This window comes from Myotis myotis, unplaced genomic scaffold, assembly GCF_014108235.1.
Source record: "Myotis myotis isolate mMyoMyo1 unplaced genomic scaffold, mMyoMyo1.p scaffold_m19_p_13, whole genome shotgun sequence".
Taxonomy (NCBI): domain Eukaryota; kingdom Metazoa; phylum Chordata; class Mammalia; order Chiroptera; family Vespertilionidae; genus Myotis; species Myotis myotis.
This window is the reverse complement of record NW_023416317.1, coordinates 14,556,888-14,574,198: the sequence shown is the minus strand read 5'-3', so window position 1 is coordinate 14,574,198 and position 17,311 is coordinate 14,556,888. Positions and strand designations below refer to the sequence as shown.

The 17,311-nt window shown below is 45.6% G+C and overlaps 1 protein-coding gene across 5 annotated transcripts in view; it reads right to left on the bottom strand.

Moving 5' to 3' along the window:
* The window catches only part of ARHGEF3 (Rho guanine nucleotide exchange factor 3), a 260,452-nt gene that overhangs the window by 143,211 nt on the left and 99,930 nt on the right, over positions 1-17,311 (bottom strand). The window contains exon 1 of one of the 5 annotated variants that reach the window (XM_036331843.1): positions 7,854-7,959. The exons of the other annotated variants lie outside the window; for them this stretch is intronic. Coding sequence (XP_036187736.1) covers positions 7,854-7,904 — 51 coding nt within the window. The 5' untranslated portion in view covers positions 7,905-7,959. Of the gene's footprint in view, positions 1-7,853; positions 7,960-17,311 lie in introns of those variants that run through there. 5 annotated transcript variants of the gene reach the window in all.

Below are 17,311 nucleotides of genomic sequence, written 5' to 3'. Positions count from 1 at the left end.
CCTGAAGGGTGGCCTGGATCAGGGTGGGGGTCCCCACTGGGGTGCCTGGCCAGCCTGGGTGAGGGGATGATGGCTGTTTGCAGCTGGTCACACACCCTTCAGGGTGGGAGTCCCCACTGGGGTGCCTGGCCAGCCTGGGTGAGGGGATGACGGCTGTTTGCAGCTGGTCACACACCCTTCAGGGTGGGGGTCCCCACTGGGGTGCCTGGCTAGTCTGGGTGAGGGGCTGAGGGCTGTTTTCAGGCCGACTGAAGCTCCCAACTGCTCCTTTTTTTCTTTTCTTTTTTTTATTCTGGGCCCGGTTTAGCTCTGGCTCCAGCTCAGGCTTCTGCTGCTGAAAGAAGGTATTTGGTGGTTTGTTTCGGTTCTATAATCGAAACACTGTATAACTCCAGCTCTAAGATCCCGGCCTCGCTGAAAGCAGGTTTCTGGGGTTTTGTTTAGCTTCTATATTCGTTACAATGTTTCTTAAACTGCAGGCTCAGAGGCCGGCAAAGCAGGCGGGGAGCGTTGGTTTCCTCCGTCACTGAAGCAAGCAAGCCTCATGTTAGTTTCAAGCTGCCTGGCTGCCGGCCGCCATCTTGGCTGGCAGTTAATTTGCATATCTCGCTGATTAGCCAATGGGAAGGGTAGCGGTTGTACGCCAATTACCATGTTTCTCTTTTATTAGATAGGATAGATGATAGATAGATAGATAGATAGATAGATAGATAGATAGATAGACAGATAGATAGATAATAGCCCCTTATATCCTTAAGCTTTCTTGCCAGATGCCTTTGGAGCAGGTACTTTCTGGGCTGGAGCTTTCGGACCCTTCTGAGCTTTTGGAGGTGCTGCCTTCTGGCCTGCAGCTTGCTGGGCAGGAACCTTCTGGGCTGCAGCCTTCTTGCCTACAATGCTCACCTTTGCTGCTGGAACCTTTGCAGTAGCAGCACCGTTAGCAGCAGGTGCTTTTTGGGAGAAGCTTTCAGGAGAGCTGCCTTTTGAAGCTTCATAACAAAGCTTGACTATTCACTTCCTTATTTTCTTGGCCTTCATGACTTTGTAATGAACAAAACCTGTCTTCTTGGCTTTTTTCCCTGGCTTCAATCTTCCTGGCCCACCTCGTGGCTGCCCACTTTGTACTGATATCTGCCTTCTGCCAGGCTTATCAAACATTCTTCTAGCAGGCACTGTGTGGGAACCTTTCACAATCCAGCCCAAAGGTCACCTCCTCTAGGAAGCCCTCTCGATTCACCTTTCCCTTGGAGTTTTCTCTATGTATGTTTTAGATATTTATTGTTTGAGCAGATAATTCAAGTGACTGAAATTCCAAAATTTGTCATTGTACGGTGTATCCGTAGGAGGCACCATTGTGATCAGTTTCTTTCACATCTGTCCAGAGCTGCTCTAGACAAAAATAAGTCGTTTCTTTAACCCAGTGGCATCATACCACATGCACTACATGCACTGCTCAACACTATACAGTGGGGCCTTGACTTACGAGTTTAATTAGTTCCGTGATGGAGCTTGTAACTCAAATTACTCATATGTCAAATCAATTTTCACCATTACAATGAATTGAATGCTGGGCTGATGTTGTGGCGTTCACTGTGACGTTCGCTGCGCCAACTAGCGGTGGGGTATCTGAAGCTGGCTCGTAACCCGAATTTAAGCTCGCAACTCAAAGCAAAAAATTGGCCGAGAGACGGCTCGTATCTCGAAAAACTCGTTAGTCAGGACACTCGTAAGTCAAGGCTCCACTGTACCCTGGACAGCCTTCCGCACCATCAAATAAATATTGGCTTCACATTTTACAGCAGTTGCAAATTGCATTTTAAAAATGTACCATAACTTATTTAACTAGTCCCCTAATGACTAGCTATGTATGTGGTTTCCAATCTTTTGCTGCAGCAAAAATCCTTCTACATAAGTTACTCTACACACATAAAAAGCTATAATGTTCAGGATGGAACTGCTGGGCCAAAGGCAATGCACATTCGTAATTTTCACAAACATTGCCAAAATGCCCTACCTTGATAAAGGCCATTCTAACTTATTCTCCTACTGGCCATGCGTGAAAGGTCCTGTTACCCATGCCAAACAGTGTTATCAAACTGTTTAATCCCTGCCAATGTGGTAAATGAAAAACAATACTTTGATCAAGTTTAATGAGTAATTAGTATTTTGCTAGTACCACCAAATCTCTAGAGTCGCACTGTCCAATATGATAGCTATGAGGTGCATGTAGCTGTTTAGATTTAAGTGGTTTCCGTAGGAGACAATGCAGGTATAAAATATTACCATCATCATAGTTCTGCTGGATGCTGCTGCTCTAGACCTGCACTCTCCAGAGGCTACTGTGAGCCACGTGTACCGAGCACTTGAAATGTGGCGAGGGAACTCAGAGGTGTTCCAACGTTATTGACACACACTTGATTTTGAAAACTTAGTATGAAAAAGAAAGTAAAATGTCCTCTTAATAAATGTTTTTATTAGCAGGGATCTCACTTTATTTTTTAAAACCTTTTGTTGGAGAGAGAGAGAGAGAGAGAGAGAGAGAGAGAGAGAGAGAGAGAGAGCAATCAGTTGCCTCCCATAAGCTCCCGGGCATGTGCCCTGACTGGGAATCGCACCCACCACCGCCTTTTGGTGCATGGGATGATGCTCCAACCACCTGAGCCATTGATGGCCAGGGCCTTAATAATTTTTATACTGATCACATGTTGAAATGCTAATATTTGGATGCATGTATTGGGTTAAATGCATCATTAAAATTAATTTCGTGTATTTTAAGGTGGCTACTAGGAAAGTTAAAATGACATCTATGGCATGTGTTCTTTCAGAGGGCACAGTGTTCTGCTGTTGAGACCCGGATTTTAGCATTCTTCTTTTTACACAGAAGTAAGTGTAGCTAACTAACTACTATTGCTACAAAGAAGAACAGATTCACCGGACTCTTTTTTTCCTCCTCGTCCTTCCCTGTGCCATGCAGACAGGGTGGGCACAAGCTGAGAAAGGGCGGCGATGATCCTGATGATGAAATATCAGCCCTGAAACAAACCAGTACAATTCCCACCTGGGCGGCCCCAGCAGGAACCAGGGGCACTGCTGACCCTGAGCAGGGACTGATTTCCTGGCTGCTGCTAAAACAATGCACCCGAGAACAAAGTGCCTTCGAAACTAAGAATAGAAGAATGGCTCCAAATAAGAGTTCCAGGACGGTGCAGGAACCAACCCCTCCCCTGCCGCCTTCCACCCTTGGCTTGACCTGACCCCCTGGCTTGACAAATGTCCCTCCCTGTCTCCGCCCAACCATCCCGCACTCTCAGCAGTCTGTACACACAGCTCTGGGTGAGGGCTGAGGGACAAAGTGGAAGAGATGACAAGGGCTCTGCCCTAAAGGACCCACACCACAATGGTCCTACAGTGGAGACTTGGCATTTATGTCAGCCATGTCTTTGTAATGTGAGCCATGAAACTGATAGGTCAGAATGAAGACCGTTTTTTTAACCAGGTACTGGTAGAATGAAACCTAATTGTATCTGAGCATAAGTCATCTGTTTGGAGGAAAATATTATTATTATTATTATTATTATTAACAGTTGTGTGCCTTTGGGCAAGTGAATTAACCTCCACATGTCTCCGTTTTATTGTCTACTTAGAGGCCCAGTGCACGAATTCGTTCATGGGTAGGGTCCGGCCAGGGGGAGGGGTCGTGGGTGGTTGGAGGGCCAGCCCTGCCCCTGATTAGGGTGGGGGGGGGTCCAACTGGGGGTGGGGCTGGCCGGGGGGAAGGGCTGCAGGCAGTTGGCCGGCCAGCCCCGCCCCCTGGTCGAACTCCTGGTTGAACTCCTGGTCAAAATCCCCGTCAAGGGGACAATTTGCATATTAACCTTTTATTAGATAGGATAACATGAGCATAAAAATAAATACTTGTTATTTTTTGCCACTGAGTTTGGGGTGGTTGTTGCTCAGCAAAAGTGGGCTGAGACAATCTCCTTTACCCTCATCCAGAGATTGCAGGCAGAGAGTGGCTTTGGCTTCTCTTCTCATTAAGGTGGGATTTCAGCAATTGGGTCATTCTGTGGCTCTCTCCATTCCATTTTCTCTGGGCTGGTAAAGTCCCACTCAAAGAAGACAGCAGGGGCAACCAACACCCATATTTTGGCCATCTTGGTACCTGGCACTGAGTCATGCACCAAGCTGGTTCTCAGGCAGTGTTTGATGGGTGAAAGGATCGGTGCTGTTCGTCTGGTGGGATGAGCACTGTCAAAATCACCAGCAGCAGCAACCTGGCCTCAGGCACTCAGAGCCACTGGCTCCACCGTCCCCAAAGTGTGGGAAGTGGACGTACTGGTGACACAATATCATGTCAGACCACATGCTGTAGACCTGGGTGCATCTATTACGATGTGTTTTAGGGAACACATTATAGTGTTTAGTAACGTCAGGATTATTATTGCTGAAGATCAGCCCAAGTTAAAAAACAAGTAGCGAATTTAAATAAAAACAGTAAGTAAAAGATAACAGTACGAGTGGTATGTGGATATGGGAAACATGACTGAAGTTTAGGAAACACTGACCCATATCAAGTCTCATTTCCCTACAAATCACAATCATAATCATAGCTGGCATTTTTTGAGCACTGACAAGATGCACTAGCTTTAAGGGTTTCACAGATATTTTATAAACTCCTAGTGTCTGAGGCGGATACTAGCATCATTTCCATTTTGCAGGGAAGGTACCTGAGGCCCAAAGGGTAAGGAACTTCGCGACGTCAAGTGGCAGTGAGGGTCAGAATCCCGACTGTCACCCTCCACGATCCACGTTCTTAACAGTCACGCCTCTACTGGAGAATCTGGCACCCAGGGAAGGTCAGCGCTGCCCAAGGTGAACCCCAACACCTAGAACTTGAACCCCAAACTCCTGACTCCCAGCCAGTGCTCCATGAGGAGCACTTTGGCGAGAGCATTTGGAGCTTGTGGCAGTGGCTGTGTGGGGTCTGCAAGGAACAAGGGAGAGAGAAGGTAAACTCCCCCAGCAAGATGTGGAAGGGAAAAGATGGGGACATAAACCCGCCAAACAGGCAGGTGCTCGAGGCGTGAGAAGCTAGAATATGGACAAACTTATTCAGGGCGGACGGAGCGAAGGGGCTGCTTTCTGAGCTCTCCCCACGGGACCCACGCTCAGGGCAGCATCGGGAGCTGGTTTCCCTGAGTGACAGCCACACAGTCTATATTTAGGTCCTAGAGTCACTCATTGTTTCTGTCCTAGTGGACACTCGGGGTCAGCACCCTGACCTTGCCCCCTCCGAGTCACCTCTGAGTGTTTCATCAAGAGAGGCCTTTTTAGGATCTGGTTTGAATCAACTTCCCCTTCGTGGCTCCCACTTGGCGTTCTGGGAAAGCTGTAAAAACATGGCTGGAATCGGCACTTTAAAACGAAGCACTGACCTTCTGTGGAATATGCTGCTTCCTTCCCTCCACAAAATCAAACTAGGGCCATCCTTACCGTAGGATAGAAGGTGTCTCATAGCCCTGTTGTTGCTAAGCCCTTATGCACACACGAAGAATTCTTTTCTTCTGGTAGCAACCAACACATTTTGTGGTCAGTAAGACCTGGGACATAAATCACTTTTGCTGAGTACTGACTCTGTGCTAGGCACCATCAGGAGTCATTTCATTTACCCCTCATGGCAATCCTAAAGGTAGACACTATTTATTATTACCATTTTACGGAGGAGGAAACAGATTCACAGAGGTTTGATAACACACATAGGATTGCATGGCTACTAAGAGGCAAAGCTGGGACTCGGACCTAAATCTCTGTGGTTTAAAAGCCAGGCCCTTAACGTCACACTCTATCATTTTTCCACAGATACAGAACCAGCTTGGCCAAATCTCGGAGGATGAATGCATGAGATCTGTAAAGGGCTTCTCCGCGCCCTTACTCACCCTCCACATCCAATTACCAAGTGTCCCTCCCACATCCAGCCCAATTCCTCCAGTCCTTTCCTGGAGACTCTCAGAGGCAAGAAATAAAAAATTCATTTAATAATATTTTCAAGAGCAGAATAAAGGTCAGTAGCTGGCCAGACAATTACATTTTGAGTTCCAGTGATATTCTTGGGAAACGTGCACTTAAAAGCACTCATTAAATCATTTGACTTTGAAATAGGGAAGATATGAGAACTATATTTTACTTTTAGGACAAGATATCTGCATACCTAAGATTCATATCAGAGCTAAAATGAGTTTAGAGACATGTCCGTTTGAGAGGTGGGGAAACTGAGTCCGGAGAAGGTGGTGACGTGTCACCAAGACCTCTTATGTCGGTGTTAATTGGACCATGGCAAACATCCACCAGAATAGGCTGATCTGCCAAAGTACTGAAAAGTAAAGTGTCACTGGAGATGCTGCGTGTGACAGATGTGGGAAGGGGCCCATCATTAAAACCATCATGTAGCACGCAATGGCTATGAGTGTCATTTCTGGATCCCTTCTGCCTGAATTTGAAGTCTGACCCCCTACTGACCAGCTAGGTGACCTTGGGCAAATTAAATTACTTGTCTTCTCTAAGCCTCAGTTTTACCATCTGCAAAATGGTAATGATACTAATAGCCAAACCCCACAGTGCTATAAGAATGTCATGAGCTAACGCGAATAAAGTGCTTAGTAACGTGAAAAGTATCTAATTACACGTTAGCTATTATTGTACTATTTCCTAGCACTGTTGCACTGAAATGTGGTAAATCATTTTAAATGTTGTCCATTTACATATCTCAAAGGCTCAAAAGTTATTCTTTATTAGGTGAGCAAATAGCTAGGTGAGATGGGAAAGAAGATAAACAATGAAACCACCCAAATCACATGAAAAGACTAAAAAAGTCATTCTATTTTGGGTGAGCAAATAGCTTGGCGAGTGAGATGGGAATGAAGATATGCAATGAGACCACCCAAATCACATGAAAAGACTAAAAAACATAAAAATGTATGTCTATAATGGTCATGCACAAAAGAGTTGGAATTAGTATTACAATTCTGAGAGGAACAGAAAAAGCAATGGGCATTTCCTTTAGAATACAGTTTTGGCTTCTCCAAAGCTTTAATTCTCACCCACAAACAAACAAACAAATGAATAAAAGGGGCAGAGAGAGTAAGCCTCAGGGCTCCTAATCAGCCCATAGAAATGAGCGTTTTCAGCCTCTCCTGAAATAACCCACGCCAGGCACCCACACTCTTGATGGGAACACCAGCTCGTCAGAGTCTCCGCTGATATTATCTGACTTCATCTTCCTGATGATGAATATATTCAAAACACCAGGATTACTTTAAGGAAACCTACAAAAAAAGGTTGCTCCGAGCAGAATGAACTCCCAAAACTGAGTTCGGCCATCTTCCAACGCAAAGAAGAGAAGATCTTGGAAATCCACTTTGTGATCCAAACAAACAAAACAGAAGGCAGATACATCCTTCCTTCTTCCCCATTAACTGAAAACAGGTCTCATAAAAATTAATATACCAGCCTCGTGGGGCGAAGCGTGAAAGGCCCACCTCCCCTTGCTCTCCTCCAATCACAGATGCTCAAGGACACGCTGACACCTGGGCGCTCCGCTTAACTCACCATCCCCACCAAGCTCAACCAGTTGTGGTCTTAAACTCAACCACACACTCTTTTCTGATTCAGACTAAAGTGAGGCAGAAGTCTGCCTCCACCATTCCAGGTGTTTTTAACAGCAGCTTCCTGCTCAGTTTCTTGGGAGAGAAAAAGACAGCTGTGCCCCCCTACACCTCAGCTCCTGGCACCGCTCAGCCAGGCCTGGGTGGGCGTTGGGAGCTGGTCCAGCCCCAGCTCAGCTGCAGGGAGCTTACCTGAGCTCGGACAAAGAAGCAACACCACACCATGGGGCGCTCCGACCTCATCCACGCGGGAGTCCCCCGCCCCTCGCTGTGGCGGAGCCCTGCGGACGGGATACTCCAAGCAGAGTAGAGCATGGTTTCCCTGAAGGAACTCCTCCCCCTACTTGGGCTGCATGACAGGAAGTGACAGGGGCGATCAGTTACAAGTGACAGGAGCTGAGAACCACACCAGCCAAGAGCTCTAGCGGTTTCTTCGCCCGCTGCCTCTGTGGCTGCTGCTTCTTCGGAGCACCCTAGCTTTGGGCATTCAAAGGGACACAAGAAATTCGGTTCCTGGCTGACAATCCCAGCCTGTAAGAAAGAAACCATGTTCCCTGGGTCCCCACCTAAAGCCACGCTGGGCATTTTGGCAGCTCTGAAGGGTGAGCTGCTAGGACATCCTGCCCCCACTCTGCAGCTTTGCAGACCAAACGCTGGGTGAAGTGAAGAGAGAAGGAGCGCTGGGAGGAGAGTTTGGGGTATTCAAAGAGAAATCAATAGCCCACGTGAACTTCACCCACAAGTTGGAGGCCCTGCCTGGACACAGAGCCCACACTGAGTCCCAATTTCACAACAACTCAGTTAATGAGAGCAGTGGTAAGCACCGCACCCATCCGCTGCTTTCTTTTTTTCTTAAGCAAATGTTCTCCTCAGAGCTTCTTCAAAACAGCTGCTTCTGCCGAAACCGGTTTGGCTCAGTGGAAAGAGCGTCGGCCTGTGGACTGAGAGGTCCCAGGTTCGATTCCGGTCAAGGGCATGTACCTGGGTTGCGGGCACATCCCCAGTGGGAGATGTGCAGGAGGCAGCTGATCGATGATTCTCTCTCATCGATGTTTCTGACTCTCTATCTCTCTCCCTTCCTCTCTGTAAAAAATCAATAAAATATATTTAAAAAAACAAACAAACAAACAAAAAAAAACAGCTGCTTCTGGAAACCTCCCTTTCAGCTTTTGACATGGATGACAAGAGGCCTGACTGCTCTTCTCAGAGTTATTATGGAAATAACTCTTGGCTGGCGTTTCTCATTTGATGAGCTGGGGACCTCACCAGACTGAACACCTTGCCCCAGTTCCCAGCCTTTTACAAAACCCAGATTCTCTGGGTGAGAAAGGCGGTTTCACAGTGAACTACAAGGTTTCAGATGAAAACTATGTCCATTCATCCCCTCCCCGCAAACAAATCAACACCCTCGCCCTGCATAGTGGCGGTGAGCCTCAAGCCCGAGGAGGCATCGCTCCAGTGTAGTCTTCAATTTTTTATCTTTATTTTTCAGTTCCCTAAGGAGGTAATATTTGAATCGCAAAAATCTTTTTTTTTCTTTGATTTTTATAAAGGAAGGGAGAGGGAGGGGGAAGGGGGAGAGAAAGAGAGAGATTGAGAGAGAGAGAGAAGCATCAATGTGAGAGCGAAACACTGATGATTGGCTGCACGCCCCAGACCTGGGAATCAAGCCCACAGCAGGGGCCTATGCCCTGACTAGGAATCGAACCAGCAATCCCTTCGTGCAGGCGATGACGCCAAACCAACAGCCACACTGGCCAGGGCGCAAAATTCTTTCTAATTGCAACTTCAGGCTGCAAAGATTTATCCCAGAGTTTCCCAAGGCATCCTTATAAAGACAGACTTTTTAAGAGCTTTTACCTATCTTAGCCCTGAGTAAAGTGGGGAGCCCAATGAAGAAAGAGGGTTCATTTGAACAAGATTCAATCCAAAACTCAGGCTTACAAGAAAGTAGCTCTCCCCACTCTCTCAGGCCAGTGGCTGGACCCCTAAGATAGGGCCTCTGAAGTGAGCCTTCTGCCCTGTCCATACGTGGATGCACTGGGCTCTGGTAGTAACAAGGATGAACTGCTGATGACCAAGAATAAAACAAATGCTGCCAGGAACTTGCAAAAAGTGTTGAGGGGGCCAAGAAATAAGTGAGCCTGGCAAATGCATTTTTTTATGGGGACAACGTCTGGGAAGGTTTCTCAGAGCAAGAGACACATGGGCAGAATTCTGAGGGTGTTCTAGGCAGAACTGAGGAGAACAGCAGGGCGAGGTGCAGAACCACAGGGCGCTGTGGAAGGAAAGCAAATGCTTTGAAAGCACTGCTCTGCCAGCTTGGGTTCTGCTTCAAGGAGGAAGGGGGGGGGGGGGGTGGAGGAGGGGGGGGTATCTGTTTGAGAAAGAAGGAAGTGAAATCACTGTGAAAGGTGCAGGCCTTTCAGGCAAGCTTCTGTGTCACCTTAAGACCCATATGCAGTCCCTACTAGGTCTGGCACCCAGGAAACACTCAGTAACGTGTGCACATCAAGCAGCAGGGTCCACAAAAGGTGGGTTTCGGCTCGGCCTTGGGATCCCCTGCTTCCCAAAGCTTGATTCCCCGCACAGCAGGGGGGCGGGGGCAGCCAAGGGGAGGCATTCCTGAGAAGGCCTCTTGCTCCAGCCTCCTGCACAGAAAGGGCCCTGAATGTGAACAGGCCGGTAACAACCTGCGGCTCCCCAGCTTTGGTTCATGAAGCAGCTCAGCTCACGAAGAATGTCAGTCCCCCGAGGACCCATGGAGGTCCCCATGCACACAAACTGGCCACTTTGTGGAGCCCAGCGTCCAAGGTCAGGACCCAAAGGAAATCTGAGATCACCGCGGCACACTGGGTTTATTTCTCATCAGGGGGTGGGGGAGGCACATTCACATGAACTAATCCTAGAATGATGAGGCCTACCTTCCGGCTGCTGCCTGACCGAGAATGGAGAACCGAAACCCGTGGGTGGCAGCCCTTCGTGGAAGAGGTGAAACTGGAGTGGGCTCTGGGGCAGGTAGCGGGGGAGGGGGAGGAAGGAAGGAGAACCAGCAGACGCCCTGGCAGGGCAGCGGGCAGTCTGCAAAAAGGAAGGAAGGAACGGGGCACGGCCGTTTCCTCTGATGCTCCTGCTCTGACCAGAGGCAACCACCCCCGCCATGAAGCCGGGACACGCAGAAGGTGCGGGAGGAGCACGTCAGCGGTGAGAGGCTCCTGCCCGCAGGACTCAAGGCCAGTCTGAGCTTCATAACGGGAGCTTTTAAAGGGACAGGAATGTGGGTTTCTGTGTGGCATCAAGGACCCCACCAAGCAGTCAAACATGTTTCTCTACTGATTTCTAAGTGTGAAAATTTAGTATCGCGATAACACATTCAAACCACACGGAAGCATATAAAGTGAAAAGCGAGTCTTCCCAAAGAAGACGCCCCACTCCAATCCCACCGGCCCGCATGGAACTTAACACCCATGTCGGAGCCCGATGTAGATAAAGGGGCACACAGCCAAATGCTGTCAGGGCTGGCGGTCAGACACCTGAGAGGCAAGGTTGGGTGGGCACTGGGGCACCACTGGCAATGCTGGCCTTAGGTCAGTTCCAGCTTGTTGGGGTCCCCAGGGACTACTGGCCCAGGGTGACCAGACATTACAGTTTTTCAAGAGAAGCTGGAAATTCCAGGTTTTATATAAAAATCTCCCACATTTTAAATGCTGGCAACTAATTCCTCATTTTTAAAAATACCACACAAAACACAGTTGCTGGCTAGATTTTTTAAAATATATTTTTATTGATTTCAGAGAGGAAGGGAATGGGAGAGAGAGATAGAAACATCAATGATGAGAGAGAATCACTGACCGGCTGCCTCCTGCACGCCCTCTACTGGGGATTGAGCCCGCAACCCAGGCATGTGCGCTAACCTGACTAGGAATCGAACCGTGACTTCCTGGTTCATAGTTGATGCTCAACCACTGAGCTACTCCTCCGGCCAGGCATTGCTGGCTAGATTTGACCCAAGGGCCACCAGTTTGCAACCTCTGGTTGTGATCCTTCTAGACATTTCCTTCTGAACACATAGGTTGCTGGGTATAACATTTTGGGGTGTGTGTGTGTGTGTGTGTGTGTGTGTGTGTGTGTGTGTTTCACCGAAAGTAGAATGGTAACATTATTCTACCACTTCCTTTTTCTCAGATATCATCCAGGGCATCTTTCCACATCATATACATATTTTGGACCCACATTGCAGAGCCCTCATGGTATAGAAGCACTTTGCTTATTAATGCATTAGCCCCTGCCCTGTGAACACTCAGCAAACATGAAAGATGCACTTGAAATGTCACTTCTAACTGCTCACTACTCTTACCTCTGCCAACGCTGAGAACATAACTCAGGACGAAAGTGCACCTGTGAGCAGATATGAAAACATTCTAAAGCCACAATTACTGAAACCATAAACGGTGACTGCAGACCTTTGATGTTTTAATATGAGAACTTACCATGAATTTTTTATTTGATTTTTTAAAAATATTTTTTTATTGATTTCAGAAAGGAAGGGAGAGGGAGAGATAGAGATAGAAACATCAATGATGAGAAAGAATCATTGATTAGCTGCCTCCTGCACACCCCACACTGGGGATCGAGCCGGCAACCCGGGCATGTGCCCTGACCGGGAATCAAACCATGACCTTCTGCTCCATAGGTCAACACTCAACCACTGAGCCATGCTGGCTGGGTCACTTGATCTTTACAACTGTCCTGAGGTAGGTCAGACTATCATCTCCACTGTATAGATTTCTAAAAACTGAGACTCACACAGGGGTATGAGCCTGCTCAACAGGGCCTGGAGGTGGCGGGGTCAGGAGTGGAGCCTGGGGGGGCTGACTTCAGAGCTCCCGCTGCACACATCCAGCCCCCAGAACAGACAGCCAGAAACCTGCCTGAGGAGATTCCACAATTTGACAGACGGCAAATGTTGGACTGCAAGCCACTGGTGGACAGAAGGATCACTAACAAATGGGACAATTCATTTCTTGAGGGAATAAAAAAAAAAACCATGCCTCTTTTTAGGCCCTACTTAACATTCATAAAAATATTCTGCATGGATTAAAGTGAAATACTGAAAAGAAAAATATAAAACTATGAAACTCTGGGGGTTCTCAAGGTATAGCATTTTTCTTTAAGTGTATGGAGTTGAAACATCAGGTATTTATACACGGGAAACTGCCTGGCACCTATAATGCAAAAACTGGCCCTGTTCACCCACGTCTATTAAATAGCCAACTTCTTATTGGACTCTAAGAGTCTGGAACCAACATGGAACCTAGCTAAGACCCCACAATGTTCCTCGAGTCACTGGAACTCTAAGTGATATATTTCCTGTGTTGTTATTCTATACACCTAAGGACATTTTCTGTTGAGAGGTTTCTAGCAATTTTCTCACCAAAAATATTATAAGAAACATACTCATCAGGATTTGATAAGTTCATTTACATAAAACAAAATGGTGAGATTTCAGTAGAATTACTTCTTCATTAAAAGTTGATGACCAGGCCTGGCTGGGTAGTTCAGATGGTTAGAGTGTCGTCCCAGTACGCCAAGGTTTCTGGTTCGATCCCCAATCAGGGCACATGCAGGAATCAACCAATGAGAGTATGAATAAGTGGGACAACAAATCCATTCCATTTCTCTCTCTCCCTCGCTCGCTCACTCTCTCTCTCTCTCTCTCTCAAAATCAATAATCAATAAAATTAAAAAACTTTAAAAAAAAAGTTGGTGACCAAAGACTTGAATGTATGACCTGAAACCATAAAACTCCAGAAGAAAATCTAGGTGGTAAGCTCCTGATATAGGCTTGGGGATGACTTTTTGAATCTGACACTAAGAGCAAATGCAAAAATAGAGAAGTGAGATGACACTAAGCGAAAAAGCTTCTGCACAGCAAAGAAAACCATCAATATGAAATCATGTATCTGATAAGGAGTTAATACGCAAAAATATATAAAAACTCATACAACTCAATAGCAAAACCCACAAACAATCCAATTAAAATGGGGGCAGAAGATCTAAACAGATATCTCACCAAAGAAGACATACAGATGGTAAAGAGGTACATGAAAAGATGCTCAACATTCATTAGTCATCAGAGAAATGCAAAGGAAAATCACCAAGAGATATCACCTCACACCTGTTAGAATGGTTATTATCGAAGAGACCAGAAATAACAACTGTTGGCAAGGATGTGGAGAAAAGAAAACCCTTGTGTACTGTTGGTAGGAAGGTAAACTGGAAAACAGAACTTTGAAAAACAGTATGGAGATTCCATAAAAAATTAAAAATAAAACTACCATATAATCCGGCAATTCTACTTGTGGGTATTTACCCAAAGAAAATAAAAACACTAATTCAAAAAGATATCTGCACTTCCATGTTCACTGCAGCATTATTTACAATAGCCAAGATATCAGTGCAGAAACTGCATTTGCACCAGCATGGATGGACCTGGAGGACATTATGTTAAGTGAAATAAGTCAGGCAGAGAATAACAAATGCCATATTATCTCCCTTATATGTAAAATCTAAAAAACAAAATACCAAACTCACAGATACAGAGAACAGATTCGTAGTTTCAAGAAGTGGGGGTGGGAGAAAGGAGTGAACTGAAGTCTCTTTTTAGTTTAAATAAATGAAATTTTTTAAAGTTGGTGACTAACGGTGATTCTTTACATTTGAATTTTATTCTGGTTCCTCAATATCTTTCCTATTTGTACTCGAGAGGCCACAGATTTTACAAAAGCTCAGAGTTGGCCAGTAATTTCAGAGTCCTTGGCCACATTCCATTTGGTGCTTTATGTTTTAAAATAACTCCACAAACTGAGGTGGTAAAGCAATCTCATTAAAATGGGGTTGTAGCAGTGACCAAATTCAAACAGGAGAATGTATATTGATTTAACCAAGGGTTTCAACATCAGAAAAGCGTTACCTCATAGGTCTCGGGCTTCTGAAGCTGTTGTCAAATTCGGGTAAGACTAAGAAAAAAACAAAGATCTATGCTGTGGCAGAGAAGGGAGGTACAGTAACACTCTTTGGTGTTGCTAGCTTGGCAGGAAGGAATAATGCACAGCAAGTCAGTGAGAAAGAAAAAGAAGTTCAAAGTATATAGAGCTTGGGGGTTTACTTGCGGCCACACTCGCTGAATGTCTTTATATCTACTCCTCAGTGCCAGACGTCTGTTCATCCAAGAAAAACCTGAGCAACTGCTCTGCCAACTGTGGGCAACTGGGAGGGGGCGTCCGGGCCAAGGTGGTTTGGACGTAAGGTGGTTTAACGCAAGAGACTCTTGGCCATTTGAAGAAGTGGATGCTCTTCTGGAGCCCCGCTTAATATCCCAGCACAACAAGATTGCAACCTGATGAGAAGAATGTGGAAGCAGACCTGGCTGCCCCAGGTCAAGAATGAATAAACAGAAAAGTCTTCATCTGTGGTTTCAACACGAGAACTAAATATAAATGAGGCCTGAACATGGACGTCTCCACAGATTGCTAATCATGGCTAATCTTGAGTGCTTATCTTGCTGGTTTCGTCACGAGCCACGGTCTGAGCACTGTATTTTCTCTCTCTCAACAAATCTGAACTGTTATAATCAAATTCCTCACATTATTTTGGCAACTGATACACAGATGGTTATTTTGAAAAAGCCAATGAAAACCAAGGAAACCTGTGTACTGCGAAGCTGCCCCCAGCCCAGCCTGGCCCCTTGACGAACACAAGCCCAGGAAGCCCCAAGAACTTCGGCGTGGAGCGGACTGGGCCCTTAGCAGATCAGCTCACTCGGGCTATTTCTTAGAAACTCGAACACTCTGTCTACGGCTTTTTCAAAGGACTGTCAAATCCCCTTTGCTAGACTGTCAGTTAAAAGCGAAACTCCCACGGGTTGCTGACCTCTGCCCAATTCTTAGGAAAAAGAAAGGTTTAAAAACTGGTTAGCTGATATCTATCAGCCTAAGCGCTTCCTTACTTAGAAATGAGACTCACTATTTAGCATTATAACTGTCAAAATTGATTAGAAGTGGAAAATCTGAACATGAGGGGGCTGGGATTCCCAACACTTGAATACTCAGGAGGGTTTTGAAAAAGTAAGTTGCTTCTATTAACAAAGCAGCTCTTGACAAACTGAATTTCTTAGATAAAAATATATAACAAAAGCAGAAATAATTTTTATTGAAAAGTTTCTCATTGTGATTCTGACTCCAGGTATCTCCTCAGGGGTAGTTTCTTGGAATAACTGGCTGTCTGGAATAACCAACCGTAAATTAATACGGGAACCCTGTTATTTTTGGCTCTGGCATTACTACTTAAATGACCTGGTAAGTCACTTCTTAACTTCCTTGACCCTCGGTTTCCTCATCTGTAAAACAGAAATAATGATTCCATTATCCCTCCCAGGCTACAGAGAGAACCATAGGAATCTAATTGATCCAGAACTAAAAATGACAAGGGATATTAGAGGGTCATTATATTATTCTTTCTATTTTTGTATAAGTTTAAATTTTTCCATGATAAAAAAATGTTAATGACAAAGCACAGTAATAATGTCTTTGCTTATTTTTTTCAAGCAGAAAAGGAAGTTTTTTGGTGTAATTATGAACGTTAGTTCAAATTTTCCTCTTAGGAAGCTGAAAAGTTGGTACTAAATCCCACAGAGTTTGATTTTTACCATGATTTACATGAGAACTGTCAACTGGGCACCTAATAAGAAAAAGGCAATAAAAATTTGCTATTTTCCATTTCCCCTCTTCACTCCAATAGAAGGGGAGAAATGGGAAGGATGTTAAAATTTGAGTACTACCTATATTTTAAATGTTATATAATGGTGACTTCCTTGAAGTCCTTGGGCCCATATAAAAAGTTGAAAACTTCTATGAAAATACCCCCAAGGTAATTAATCCCAAGAGATTGAAAGGCGTGTGTACATCCACGACTCAGGACAGTCTTCTGAATAACAGTGCAAGTGGGCTTTTGTGTTTTATTTTGTTAGATGTGTACCTTTGTGTCCTTGAAAAATAAATACTGTAATGCCACTTTTCCCCTTAAATTGGAATCAGAAAGAAATCACCAAACCACTGGGAACCCGCAAACCAAGTGGGGGATACTCTGGAAAGGCCCCTCCCTCGGGAAGCTCAGTGCCTCCTCCCCGTTACGGCTCTGCCCTGGAGGCTGTCCCTTTAAATCAGACTTCCTGGTGAGGCTCAGAGATTTGCGCATGCAGCTTCCTGGAGACAGCATAAGATAAACAATAAACTTTGCAGCAAACTCTTGGACAATAAGCCCCACGTGGCCATCACAAGAAGCAATTATAAGCACTGACAATGGCTAGGGCATTTCCAACAGGAATGCAAATCTTGATAAACACAGCAGAAACATGCTACCCACACACCTGCACAAACTCAACCAACTTTTTAAAAAAAAAATAGTTCCTAGCTTCTCATCAGTTGAGAAACAGTTGCTTCAAAATCTGGCACTCTTTTTTTTTTTTTAAATCACTAAGAGGAAAGCAGTCAGGTCTTCCTTAAAGTGCCACCACCCATTAGATGAACACTGCTAAGGTCAAGTGTCTCCAAGAGTCACTTATTCCATGTGCCTCTGTAAGGGACATTTAT